Consider the following 14,956-nt stretch of genomic DNA (forward strand, 5'->3'; position numbering starts at 1 on the left):
AAACAAAACTGATGGAACTGAAGGATGAAATAAATAAGCCAGAATTACATTTGAAATTTCTAAGTGACTAAGAAAGCTGGAAAAAAAAAATGGTAGAAGAATAAGACTTGAACAGCACTGTCAAAAACTTGACCTAACTGACATTTATGGAACACTCTACCCAATATCAAGAGAATACATGATCTTTTCAAACATATATGGAGTATTCAACAAGATCAACCATACTCTGAGCCATAAAAAGAGAATCAATTTATACAAAATATATTCTCTGATCACAAAAAGAATCAAAATAGAAATCAATAACAAAAAGATATGTGAAAAATTCCTAAATATTTGGAAATCAAACAATAAACTTCTAAATAATCCATGGGTAAAAGAAGAAATCACAGGGAGAAATTAGAAAATATTGTGAAGTGAATGAAAAAGAAAACACAACTTATTTAAAATTGTAGGTTGCAGCTAAAGACATGTGAGAGAAGAAACCAAATCATTAAGCACATAAACTGGTAAATAAAATAAGTCACCAATCAATGGCTTACAATTCTACTTTAAGAAATTAAATATATACACCAAATTAAACCCAAGAAATCATGAGGAAGAAAAGGGTTAAGATACAAGGAGAAATTAGCAAGAGAGCAAACAGAAAAAAAGAGAAAATCAATTAAAACAATAGCTTGTTATATGAACTATCAACAAAATTGATAAAACTCTAGTCAGACCAATTAGGGAAAAAAAGAGGAAAGATATAAATTATCAATATTTGGAATGAAAAAATGGACATCACTCCAGATCCCACAAGCATTAAAAGGATAATTAGGGAATATCATGACAAACTTTATGCCAATAAATTCAACAACTTAGGTGAAATGAACAAATTATTTGAAAGACACAGACTACCAAAGCTCATTTGAGAAGAACTAGAGAGACTGCATAGCCTTAAATAAATTAAAGAAGGAAATTTCATAGTTAAAAACTTTCTCATGGAGAAAACTCCATGCCTGAAATGCTTCACTGATAAGTTCTAGCAAATGTGTAATAAAGACACAGTTCCAATTCTACAAACTCTTTCAGAAAATAGGAAAAGAGGGTCCACTATTCAGTTCATTCTATGAGGCCAGCATTCCCCTAATAATAAATCCAAAGACATTACAAGAAATTAAAACTACATACCAAGATCTGCATAAGAACTTCAAAACATCGCTGAGGAAATGAAAGATGATTTGAATAAATGGAGATATACAGCCTGTTTGTGAATCAGAAAAGTAATTCTTTTTAAGTTGTGAATTCTTCTCTAAATTATCTATGGACCTAATCAATACTGATCAAAATCCCAGCAATAGTTTTGCAGAAACTTATTCAAAATTTTTATGGAAATGCTAAGATTCTATAATAGCCAACAAAATTTACAAAGGGAGAACAAATTTGGAGATGTTTCAATATATTCTTTAATATTACAGCATTCAAGACAGTGTGTTTTTTGTGTACAGAATGATATATAAATAATACAGAGCCCAGTATTTGACTGATGCATATACGATCAGTTGTTTTCAACAGAATTGGCAATTTACTCCAGTGAGGAAGTGAGAATATTTCAATTGGAACAGTTCAAAAAATGAACCTCCATCCTTTATCTCATAGCATATACAAAAAATTAACTCCAAATGATACATATATATAAATATAAGAAAAAAAACTATGAAAGTTCTAGAAGAAAATGGGGGGAGAGGGTATTTGTGCCCTTGGGGTAGGTAAAGCTATATTAGATATTATACAAAGAATATAAATCATAAAAGAAGGAATTGATATTTGGACTTTGTCAAAATTAAAACCTTTTCATCTTCAAAAGATGCGATTAAGAAAATTAAGTTTTCAGACACAGAGAAAATAGTTGTGATAAGTATATCTGACAAATGACTTATGTCTGAAGATTATAAAGAAGCTTTACAACTCAGTAATAACACAAACATGCTGATAAAATGGACATAGATTGGGACAGAATAAATTATAAAAATGGGAAATAATTACATTAAAATGTAATTACTAGAACAAAATATAAAAATGGGAAGGAAATAATTACATTAAAATGCTTAACATTATTAGTGATTAGAGAAAGGCAAAACAAAACTACAAAAACATACCATGACACATATACTAGAATAGCTTAAAGTAAAAAGGCTGACAGGTGGCACGCAGCATGCCTGGAGTCTGAGGATACTCTGCTGGTGGGGTGTAAAAAATTTGCATGAAATTATTAAACTCAGAATTATTACTCTACCAGTAATACTCATCCTTCACGTTTAATTGGACATGAGTTACACTTAACAATCCATCAGCCAACTCTGCATCAAGACGGTGGTGTAAGACATCCCCAGGAAGTTTCCCCATAGAGACAAATAAATAACAAGGAAAATTCCACTCACTTGGAACTCTGGAGGATAATAGAGTCTGGAGAAAGACCTCACAAATGCTGAGTCAAAGAAAAAAAAACATGAAAAAAATAAAATATGAGCTCTGAAACTTGGACCTGCCAGTCTGGAGCCCTTCCCATCACTCAGTCACTCACATCTAAAGAGGCCACAGCGGCAGCACCCCAGCCCGAGCACCCCCTGCTATGCTCGCCGACCACAGAGCCACCCAGGGCAGCAACGGAGAGCCCCAGGTATGGGGAATCGAGGCCACAGAGGCCCAAGGTAGGGTCCTAGCAGTAGATGGGCACACGCAAACAGAGCAGCCCCCAGGACACCAGAGTGACTTGCAGTGGATCTGTTGGCAAGCAGTGCATACTCCAACCCAGTCTCTAATTGTTAGTGCATCAAAAAAGGGCGTTTTTTACACTAACCCCATCTGACTCCCCGAGACTGGGTATCCTAATGTGGAAGTTACCAGAGACAGAAAAGTCACACAGACAAAGGAGAAAACTCAACCACTGTAAGGCAGGGTGAACAGAGGACCCAAAGCTGTAGTGAAATAGCAGCCCTTAACATGGGAGAGCAGTTGAGCAAACCATAGCTGCTGGGGAGGAATATTTGCATAAAAACAAAGCACAGCCCAGGTCTTCTGAAGGAGGACAAGAGGAGAGGAAGTCTCTCCTGAGAGGAAACAGTGGCACTTGATAGGGTAAATTCCACTGTTACTACACATGCCTTAGGCAAGAGGCAGGCACAGAAAGACCTGAGAAAATCTCAACTGTTAAATATGGGCATCTCGGCAGGTTCAGTATAATCTGGACCAAGCATTGAAGAAGAGCTTTAACATACAGCCAATCTACAATAAAACTCTAGACAAGAGGGAGAAACTGACTTCCAGAATTAACACATCAGAATAAACGCCCAGACATCAGCAAAAAATCACAACCCATACAAAGAAACAGGAAGATATGGCTCATTGAAGGAAGTGAATTAAAATTTCACAGGAAACACTGATGGTGGAGCAACTAATCAAAGATGTTCAAACAAATCCCCTAAATCGATTCAAGGAACTAAAGGAAAATATAGATAGAAATTAAAAATGAATCTAGAGCTAAAGGATATTAAGAAGACAATGTGTGAACAAAAAGAAGAATTAGAAAGTTTAAAAAGGAACATGGAACTTATAAGGATGAAAAACACAATAACAGATATTTAAAATACACTAGAGGCATACAACAGCAGATTTAAACAAGCAGAAGAAAATCAGTGAATCAGAAGACAGGAAAATCAAAATCATACCATCAGAAGAACAGACAGAAAATTTTTTTAAACTGGGTGGTGCTTAAGGGACCTATGGGACAGCATGAAGCATACCAACCTGTATACATCAGAGGCATCCCAGAGGAAAAGAGAAGGGAAAGGGGACAGAAAAAATATTTGAGGTAATAATGGCTGAAAATTTCATAAACCTTACAAAAGGCATAAATATTCATGTTCAAGAAGTGCAACATATTCCAAACAGGATAAACCCTAATAAACCTATTCCAAGTCTCATGCTGATCAAATGCCAGAGATAAAGAGAGAATTCTGAAAGCCAAGAGAAAAGTAATCACATACAAGGGATCTTCAATAAGACTAAGTTTCAGTTTCTCATCAGAAACCACAGAGGCAAGAAGGCAGTGGTATACATATTTAAGTCACTGAAAGAAGAAAACTTCCAGCCAAAAATTCTTTATCCAGAAAAACTGTCCTTCAAAAATGAGGAAGAGTTTAAGGCAATCACAGATAATCAAAAACTGAGAGCTAATAACCAGAAGATCTGCCCTACAAGAAATGCTAAAGAGAGTTCTTAGGTTGAAAGAAAAGGACAGGAAAGAGTGACTCAGAGCAGTTTGAAGAAATGAAGATCTCCAGTAAAGGTAATTACACTGGTAAATGCAAATCCCAACACTACTTTATCCTCACTATATAGAAAATAATCATATGTAGAGACAGTGTATGCTATTGAAGTCAAGTTGGTATCTTTTCAACCTAGCAGGTTATAAACAAACCCCAGCGTAACCACAAAGAAAGTATTTAAAATACATACAGAAGTGGAAATGAGAAAGGTATCAATCAGCTACATCCCCAAAGAGCAATTATTCACAAAAGGAGGCTTCAATAAAGGAAAAGAGACAGAAAGGATGCAAAATGTATTAAAAAAAAAAAAAAAAAGGAAAAATGGCCACAGTAAATGCTGTCTTGTCAGTAATAGCACTGAATGTAAATGCTGTAAACTCCAATCAAAAGACACAGGTTGGAAGAATGGATAAAAAAAGCATAATCCAACTATATGGTGCTTTCCAGAGAGTCACTTTAGACCCAAAGGCACAAAAATACATGAGGCAAACATTGACAAAACCAAAGGGGGAAACAGACGCCTCTATAATAATAGCTGAAGACTTCAATACACCACTCTCATCAGTAGATACAACACTACACAGAAGATCAGTGAAGAAACAGAGGACTTGAATAATACGATAGACAAACTAGACTTAACAGACAGATACAGGACACTGCACCCTCAAACAACAGAATACACATCCTCCTCAAGGGCACACGGATGATTCTTCAGGATAGACCACATGTTAGGTCACAAAACAAGCCTCAACAAATTTTAAAAGATTGAAATTATGTCAATGATCTCCTCTCACCGTGGTGGAATAAAGCTAGAAATCAATAGCAGATGGAGAACTGGAAAATCCACAAATGCATGAAAGTAAAGCAACACACTCTTAAACAATCAATAGATCAAAGAAAAAATCACAAAGGAAGACCTTGAGATGAATGAAAATGAGAACAGAACCTATCAAAACATATGGGACACAGTGAAGGCAGTGCTCAATGGGAAATCTATAGCCCTAAACACTTACAATAAAAAAGAAGAGAGAGTTCAAATCAGGGACCTGCCTGCACAGCTAAAGGAACTAGAAAAAGAACAGCAAACTAACCCCAAAGCAAGCAGAAGGAAAGAAATAACAAAGGCTAAAGCAGAAATAAATGAAATAGAGATTAAAAAAGCAATAGAGAGATTTAACAAAACCAAACTTTCCGGCTTTGAAAAATCAATAAAATCAACAAACCTTTAGCTAGACTAAAAAAAAAGAAAATGCAAATATTCGAAATCAGAAATGAAAGTAGGTACATTTACTACTGATACTACAGAAATAAAAAGGGTCATATAGGGTACCATGAGCAACAATACACCAGCAAATCAGACAACCTAGAAAAAATTGGCAAACTCCTAGACACACATGAACAATCTACACTGACTCCAAAAAAAAGAAAAAAGAAAAGAAAAAGAAAAAAAAGGAAGACCCTCACAAACCAATAATAAGTAAAGTGATTAAACTAGTAATAAAAAACCAGGATCAGATGGCTTCACTGGTGAATTTTAACAACATTCAATACTGCTCAAACTCTTCCAAAAACTGAACAGAAGGGAACAGTTCCCAACTCATTCTATGAAGACAGTGTCAGCCTAATACCAAAGTCAGATAAGATAGCAAAAAAAAAGAAAAGAAAAGAAAAGAAAATTACAGACCAATATCCCCCATGAATATGAACACAAAATCCTCAACAAAATACTAGCAAACCAAATCCAACAGCACATTAAAAAGATCATACACCATGATCAAGTGTGATTTATCCCGAGTATACAGAGTGGTTCAACACAAGAAAATCAATTAATGTAATAAACCACCTTAATATAATGAAGAAAATGATCATTTCAATTGATGCAGAAAAGGCATTTTACAAAATTCAGAAATTCTTCCTGATAAAAATACTCAGAAACCCAGGAATAGAAGGAAACATCCCTAACATGGTAAATGGCATATATGAAAAACCCACAGCCAACATCATAATGGTAAAAGACTGAAAGCTTTCCCCTTAATGTCAGGAACAAGACAAGGATGCCCATTGTCACCACTGCTATTCAACATCATACTGGAAGTTATAGCCAGAGAAATTAGGCAAGAAAAAGAAACAAAATCCATCCAAATTGGAAACGAATAAGTTAAATTTTCCCTATTTGCAGATGTCATGATCCTCCTATACAGAAAATCCTGAGAGATTCACAACAAAGCTGCTAGAGCTAATAAACAAATTCAGCAAAGTGGCAAGGTATAAGAACATCACACAAAATTCAGTGGTGTTTCTATACAACGGTAATGAAAAATCTGAAATGGAATTCAAGAAAAAAAATCCATTAACAGTAGCAACTACAAGAGTCAAATATCTAGGAATAAATTTAATCAAAGATATAAAGGAGTTGTACAAGGAAAACTACAAAACATTTTTAAAAGAAGTTAAAGAAGACCTAAGTAAATGGAAAGATATTCCAGGTTCATGGATTGGAAGACTAAGTATTTTTAAGATGTCAATTCTACCCAAAGTGATACACAGATTCAGTGCAATTCCAATCGTAATTTCAACAGAATTCTTCACAGAAATGGAAAAACAAATTCTTCAGTTCATATGAACGGGTAAGTGGTCCTGAATTGCCAAAACCATCTTGGAAAAGAAAAACAAAGTTGGACTCATGCTTTCTGATTTTAAAACTTATTACAAAGCTACAGTAATCAAAACAGCATGGTTTTGGCACAGGTACAGACATACCATCCAACAGAACTGAATTGAGAGTTCAGAAGTAAGTCCTTACACCTTTGGGTGACTAATATTTGACAATGGTGTCAAAGTCCACTCAGTGGGAACAGAATAGTCTCTTCAACAAATGGTGCTAGGAGAACTGGCTAGCCCTATGCAAAAGATTGAAGGTAGACCCCTACCTCACACCAAATACAACAATTAACTCAAAATGAATCAAAGACCTAAAAATAAGAACTAAAATTATGAGCCTCCTAAAAGTAAACCTAGGGAAACATCTTCAGGGCCTTATGTTAGGCAATGGTTTCTCAGACTTTATACTAAAAGTATGCACAACAACAACAAAAGTAGATAAATAGGACTACAACAAAATTAAAGACTTTTGTGCATCAAGGGATTTTATCAAGAAATTAAAAAGACAACCTGCAGAATGGGAGAAAATATTTGGAAACTATATAGTATCTGATAAGGGTTTAAAATACAGAACTTATGAAGAACTACAACTCAACAACAAAAAGACATGTGACCTAATTAAAAGATGGGAAAGACTTGAATAGATAGTTCCAAAGAAGATATGCAGATAACCAATAAACACATGAAAAAGATGCTGAAAGTCATTAGCCATCAGGGAACTGCAAATCAAAACCATTTCCCATCCCCTAGAATGACTGCTATAAAAAAAAAAAAAATGAAAAATAACAAGTCCTGGCAAGGATGTGGAGAAATAGGAACACTTTTCCATGGCTGGTGGGAATGTAAAATGGTGCAGACACTGTGGAAAACGGTATGACATTACCTCAGAAAATAAAGCTTAGAATTACAACATACCCCAGCAATCCCACTTTCAGGTATATAGCCAAAAGAATTGAAATCAGGCACTCGAACAGACATTTGCACCCTGATGTGCACAGTGGCATTATTCACAGTAGACAAAAGGTTGATGCACCCCAGGTGTCTATCAGCGGATGAGTGGATAAACAAAATGTGGTGTATACCTACATATAATGGAATATCATTGTGCCATAGAAAGGAATGGAGTTGTGATTCATACTGCAACATGGATGAACCTTGAAAACATCATGATGAGTAAAATAAGCCAGAAACAAAAGGACAAATACTGCATGATTTCATTTCTATGAAGTAGGTAGAATAAGTACATTCATTAACTTAGAAACTAGCATACAGGTTGCCAGGGATCAAGTGAAGGAGAGAATGGAGAGCTAATGTTTAATTGATATGGAGTTTCTGTTTGGGGTGATGGAAAATTTTGGCAATGGATAATTGAGATAGACATAGGGGCAAAACTCTGTATGTGTAATTAACGTCATTAAATTGTGTATTTGAAAAGGGAAAAGGGAAATTTTCTGTTGTATGTAAGTAACCACCCCCACACACATGCAATACCCATAGAAAGGTACAAAACCAAACACCAAAATTAATGTCATAATTATAATATTGTTTCATGAACTGTAACAAAGCTACCACACTAGTGTAAAATGTTAACAGGGAAAACTGTGTGTGAAAGGGGAAATATGGCAACTTTGTACATCCTGCATATTTCCATAAACGTATGAGTGCTCTAATAAAAAACAGAAGACTGATAATACTAAGTTTTGGTGAAGATGTATAGGAATTAAGAACTGCAATACCTTGCTGGTATGACTGCAAAATGGTACACCCACTTTGGAAAATATTTTGGCGATCTCTTATAATGTTAAACATTCACTTACCAGTGACCCATGACCCATAATCACACCTCTAGGTATTTCCTAAAGAGACATGAAAATATTTATCTACATAAAGTCATGTACATGGATGTTCATAGCAGAATTATTCATAATAAGGGAACTTTGGGAGAACCAATGAACAGCACAAATGCCCAATAATAGGTGAATGGATAAGTACATTGAATCATATCCACACCATGGACACAGAGCATGGATAAATCTCAAAAGCATTTGCTAACTAAAGGAAGTCAGACATGAAAGACTACATTCTGTATGATTCTGTCTGTGGAATTCTAGAAAAGACAGCAGAGTAACTAATGGCAGGAAGCAGCTCGGTGGTTGCCAGTGTCCAGGAGTGGGGCGAGGGGATGGTTAGAGGGCACTAAGGAACATTTTGCAGCCATGGAAATACCTGATACTACAACCATCGTGGTGTGCCCATGACCACACACATTTACAAACCCCATCAAATTAGACACTGAAAATCAGTGAATTTCAGCATATGCATATTATACCACAAGAAAGGCGATATAAAAGTACATGCCAATTCCTTGATCTCTCCCCAGGCATAGTGAATGAGAATATGAAGGGGGTGGAGCCAGAAAGCAGAAGTTTTCAAAACTTCCCGTGGTTTATGAAATAGCCTGTCTAGACAAGCAGCTGTAGGCAGGCACATGTCCAAACGCAGGAGCAACTCATCAGCTGATGCCAATCCCAGTGAGCAGAAGTGAGGGTGCACTGTCTGGCAAGCCCTGGGCAGTCCAGACTCAGGGAAGGCTGTGCTGAGCCCGCCACACGTTTGAGTCCTGTTCCGCGTCCTGATGAGCCTGAGGACTAGGGCATAACTGTGTGTTTAGGGAGCTGGACAATAGGCCAATTTAAAAGAGGAGGCTTAAAACAAGAAGATGCAAAGTCCCTCGCTATGAAATCCTACTGATGGTCTAGGTTGAGACCCAGGAATCTATTTTTTGCCCCTGCTGATTCTGATGCACAGCCAGATTGGGAACTGGCTGTCAAAGGCACTACAGAAACGTATTAAGATAAATTCCCTCTTGTCTCTGATAGGCCTCAAAGACTAAACTAGGCTGAATCATGACCTTCTTTTTCATCCACTGAAATAGAGCCGGTGCCTCACACACACAGAAGGTGCCTGAAAGCCTTCCCTGCAGCATTTCTAGCCCCTTAAAGGCAAGTAGAGTTTTCACAGTTTTCCCGAATCTGATTGGTGGGTACAGGTGTAAAGGAAGGGTTAACCAGTAACTAATGCAGGTCAGCCCCCACCCCCCCTTGCTGTCAGTACCAATGAATAACATTTATTCTCCAGAGAACTGTGAACTAAACCCAGCTCTCTTTCCCCAGCATCATTTCTCAGACTTTTCTAGTGTGATCTTCCACAAAAGCTCTCATTAATCAGTCTTCGGAGCAGGAAATTTTCAAGGAGGAGACAGACTGTCGTGGGTTTGTAAACATTTTCTGCTTTTGGGAACCAAGGGAGCCAGGCCAGGTTGTGGTCAGAAAACGCTCATCGGTTTGGCTGGCTTCCTCATTGTAATTCATTTTGAGGGGTGTTATGCTTCACTGAAAGTGCACATTCACTTAAAACCTTTGCAATTTTGCCTGAAGCCTGAAAACTTTAGATTTCCCCCCACTTTTTCCATAATGGAAAGATGGAACCTAACATAACTCTATTCTAATTTAAAATAAAGTGTATGAAACATAGCACCGTGATATGTAATCTTATGTTTCAAGGGTCCAGAGGTTATTTTCCAAATATATTCTTAGGTTCTGGAGGACAAAGACAAAAAAATTACATAGTAAAATTCATTTCTCTTGTTTTAAAATGAAACTGTAGCCTTCTTTCCAAGTAAAGCAATTGCTCCTTTCCAAACATTTTTTAAATGGATGGCTAACGTGGTTGTGCTTTCAACTACAAATCATGATGTTAGGTTTTAACAGATCAAGTTTTAGACAAGAGGCCTCTGAGGTGACAGACAATGGGAAGTGGGTGTAGTGAGTGAGAAGGTAAGGGGGTTGGGGGAGATGGCAGATAAATTTTAAACACCAATAGGGGATTGGCATTTGAAATCTAAGGACCAGATGCTTGTAACTTGATTGGCCAGGATGTAGTAGGAAAAGGGATGAAATGGAAAGCTGTTGATCTCTACCAGGTGTTTATATCGTGCATCCATAATCCAGCGAAACGTGGATAGCAGACGTGGCGTAGCTGGTGTGCACATTCAGACTCCCAGCAAGGCAGAAGGAAACCTGCTGTAGAGCTTCCCAGGACAAAGAAACCAGAAGGTGGGGTTAGGATAATCCCAAAACCAGGCTGAGGACTAAAACCAGGAGGCTCCCTCTCACCCTAAGGGGAGCCTTTAGGGGAGTGATCCCCATGGAGGGGCTCACACTGACACTCCTCTGTGATGCAGGCATTTCATGATGAGACAGACACAACAACCTGAGAGGTGGACAAAGGTGAGCTCCTCTCTCAGGAGAATTCCAGAGGCAGAGGCTCTTGAGGAGCATGGAAGCTTACCAACCCATCCCAGCAAGCATGGAAGGGCGGCCAGGGGCCACACGGTGAGGCCCCCGCCCACCGCCCCTCTGCGGCTCTCTGACCAGGTCACGGGACACTTGTCACATCAAAACCTGTGCTGGGCACAAGGGGGAAATAAGGACTTTATGAAACCTGTCCCCAAACCTGGAGGAGTACAGCTGAATACACCTGTATGTTGTAGTAGTAAGTTCGAATCTTGTCTCCACAACTTAATAAATGGAGGATTTTAAGGTAATTTGTTAACCTCTCTACCTATCCTTGCCAAGCTTTTAATGATGGTGGAGTGAGTTCTTGACACTCCACCCACTCACCGCAGTGCTTTCTGTGACTGTACATACTCCAGTGCTCATCTACCTGCCACATCTGTTCAAGACTTCCAGAACCCAGGCAGATGGGCTCTTCGGGAAAGTTAAAGAGGATGAGCTCGTTAGAAGTGACTATTGTTGTTTGGAAACGATAACCGCGGGAATCTTAAGCAAGCACCCTTCATTGAAGTGTCCACTTTACAAAAGCTAAGAGGATGAACATCCATCTACCATTTGTCCTGCTGCTTATACTAAAAAAGTTATTTAGTGTAACTCTTCGACCATGCTGCTTGCATCCTTTCCACCTGCTAAGAAAACAATACTCCATCCTTAAATACTCCTAAGAGAATTGCTTCCCACTGAACATTCTTAAAGTGGCTGCACACAACTGCATCATGTTGAAGAAGTCAAAAAGGCACTTGTGTCACTGTACCAATAATTTTCTTAACCTTGAACTATACTTTGACCTTGGTGCCATGCTCCCTCATGCTTGGAGAGTAATTATCTGTTTAGTTATTCATTTCTTTGTATTTCTATCCTATCTTCCTCCCCAAAGTCTTTGAAGTGTCCTAGGAGGCCTCTAGTTCCCGGTGGTGATCAAGTCTCACTACTACTGAGCCATCACAGGGCGCGAGAGCAGATGAGCCGCCCACAATCACACCCCTGGATCCGGAGGGAAGAGGGTCGGCGGCCGAGGTACTGAGCAGGGCGGGGAATGATTTGCTCTGGCCAGTACGGAGATGTGGGGAGGCAGAGAGAGCCGGGAGGTGTGTGTGACCACGTGCCGACGTCAGTGGAGGCTTTCTCGGGAAAACTCCCTCGTAGGTTCCTTGGAAAAAACGAGCAACTCCTTTATGCAACATTAGAAGATGGCAAATTACACAACATACCTCTTGAAAAATGCAGTGAAACTGAAAACCTGTTCCCTCTTAAGCACGTATGAGCTACAAAGAAGACCAGAGCTTTGGAACGTCACCTCGAGCCCTCTCAGAACCTGACCGAAGACGGCATTAATCAGGCCCAGAGTGGGGCTGCAAGTCTTCACACGGATTCGGCCAACTCCCCAAATTTCAGATCTTAGTGTGCATTTTCATCCCCACTGCTGCCCTCCGTGGATCAACAACCCGTTAAGATTTCTGTGCTGAGGAAGCAGGAGGCCCAAGGAAAGCACATGGAAAGAATGATTCACCAGGACAACTCGCACCCTGGGAAGCGCTCCCCCGTCCTGGAACCGCCCCGCCTCGCCGCCCGCCGCCCCGCCCTGTGCACCGCGGAGGGGCAGCACGGCCTGCGGGACCGGAGCTGAGGCGCTCGCCCGGCCGCCCGCGCCCTGGCCTCGGGGTGCCCCGAGCAGGGGAGCGGCGCGCGCGTTACCTGCCGATGAGCGAGAACTCGCCGACCACGCCGAGGCGGCGCATGGCGCTCAGCAGCCCGCGCACCGTCATGCCCTCGCAGAAGCACACAACCACGCGGGCCTTGGGCAGCCGCTCGCGCAGCTTGCGCAGGAGCCGGTCGAAGCTCTTCTCGCCCGCGTTGCTGTAGATCTTGTCCGAGTGCGCGATGCAGAGGCCCTCCTGGGCCGCCAGCTCCTTGAAGGCGTCCATCCCGCTCTCCCCGTAGTTCCCTGCGGAGACAATCGGCAGAGGGTGAGGACTCGCCGCGTGGAAAGACGACCCGGCCCCGGGGGGTGGGCAGGGGAGCTGCGAGCACCCCAACCCGGAGCGGCCCTCGGATGCTCCGTGAAGGCCGGGAGAGGGGCCGAGGCAGCCCCGCGAGCTGTGCGCCGAGGACCGAGGGTGGTCGCGCCCGATTTCCACGCGTGGGAGCGCTGGGCCAGAGCAGGAGGCCTGTTCCTGGGGGGCCCGCTGCAGGAGGCGCCCCGTGGCGCGAAGCCCCCCGGCCTCCCCAGGGGCAGTGAGAAAGCAAAGCAAACGCCGCGGCCCCAGACCAGGGGAGGACGCACCCGGAGCGGCCCAGCGTCCTCTCGCTGGCCACCGTCCTCTGATGGAGATTTGTGCCCTCTATTCGATTTTTATATTATTATCCTTCTTATAATAATGTAAACCTAAAGTAATAGTAAAAACTCAGAAATCAGGGAGATAAACTAATATTGCCCTTTACCAACTCCCACCTCTCCATCTCGCTGATGGTGGTTGCCGCTACCTCTCCCCCGCCCCTATCCCCCCTCCTCTCGGGACTCTCTATCCGGGGGGAATGATCCCCTAATCTCCCTCCCTCCACCCCCTGTCTTCTCAGGACATTTCTTCTAACCCCAATGCGTGTTCTACTCCCATAGTCATACTTTGGTTCTTGTTGTCACAGATGTTCCCAACTTCCCTGAATGTGGATTTCTACATTCCCTTCTCTGATTATTCCTCTTATACTTGGAGCTCATTTATTCCACTACCCGTGTCCCAGCATTTCTTCAACCTCACAGAAACCCCAAATCCATTAGCTTCGCTGTTCTCCTGTCCATTCTGTCTTGGTCCCCCCACCATGCTATTTAAACCCACCACCCACCTAACACTCACAACCTTGCTGGTGGGTGTTATTTACAGTTCGTGAGTGCACACGCCAAAGGGGGTGCTCGACAGATGGGGAACACGCGGCCCCTTTCCCAGTTGGTGCCCCGTCCTCTGGCCTCCCTCCTGTAGCAAATGTGAAGTGTGTCTGCCTCAGGACAGAGCTACCCCTGCACACACACACTAGATCCCATTACTTCCTGCTTATCCAAGGACTTCATCCTGCAGGTATCCCTGCCCCCTGTGTAATTCATTTCTGTCCCTTAATGGTGTCACTCAAAATAAAAACAATCCTGGGACTCTCTGACCCTTGAGTTACTTCCTCAGTCCCTAGGCAGGTTCACAGCAACAAGACTTGCCTAGATTGAGGTGTTTATTTTATCCTCTGGTTCTCACCTTAACTGCTCATTCCCATCACCTTAGACTCTTCTCTTGTCAAGTAAACCCCCTGTGGCCATATCCCATGGCTGATTCTCTGTCTTGTCCTCATCAAGCACTCAGATCCATTCAACAGCTGACCTTACCCTTCCTGAAATACTTTTTTCCCTTGTTTCTAAGACACAGCCCTCTCCCGCTGTTCTCCTGCTCACTGACTGCTCCTCTTCTGTTTGCCAGCTTTTCCTTCTGTGCTCTGACTTTTAAGTATTGTCATGTGCAGGACCCTGTTCTGGGAAACTTTCCCTCCTCATCCTTATGCCCTAGATGACCTCGTCCAGCCACAGGCCCTTCATGACCACTGGTACACTGTTGACTGCAAACAGGGGTCTTCAGGCTTGACTGCCCTCTGAGC

General features: G+C 41.2%; 1 protein-coding gene across 2 annotated transcripts in view; it reads right to left on the reverse strand.

Moving 5' to 3' along the window:
* LOC119540361 (metabotropic glutamate receptor 1) overlaps positions 1-14,956 on the reverse strand; it is a 377,624-nt gene that overhangs the window by 245,819 nt on the left and 116,849 nt on the right. For both annotated transcript variants that reach the window (XM_037844494.1, XM_037844493.1), the window contains exon 3: positions 13,019-13,268. In XM_037844494.1, coding sequence (XP_037700422.1) covers positions 13,019-13,268 — 250 coding nt within the window. The remainder of the gene's footprint in view (positions 1-13,018; positions 13,269-14,956) is intronic.

Source organism: Choloepus didactylus, chromosome 7 (assembly GCF_015220235.1).
Source record: "Choloepus didactylus isolate mChoDid1 chromosome 7, mChoDid1.pri, whole genome shotgun sequence".
In the NCBI taxonomy this organism is placed as follows: domain Eukaryota; kingdom Metazoa; phylum Chordata; class Mammalia; order Pilosa; family Megalonychidae; genus Choloepus; species Choloepus didactylus.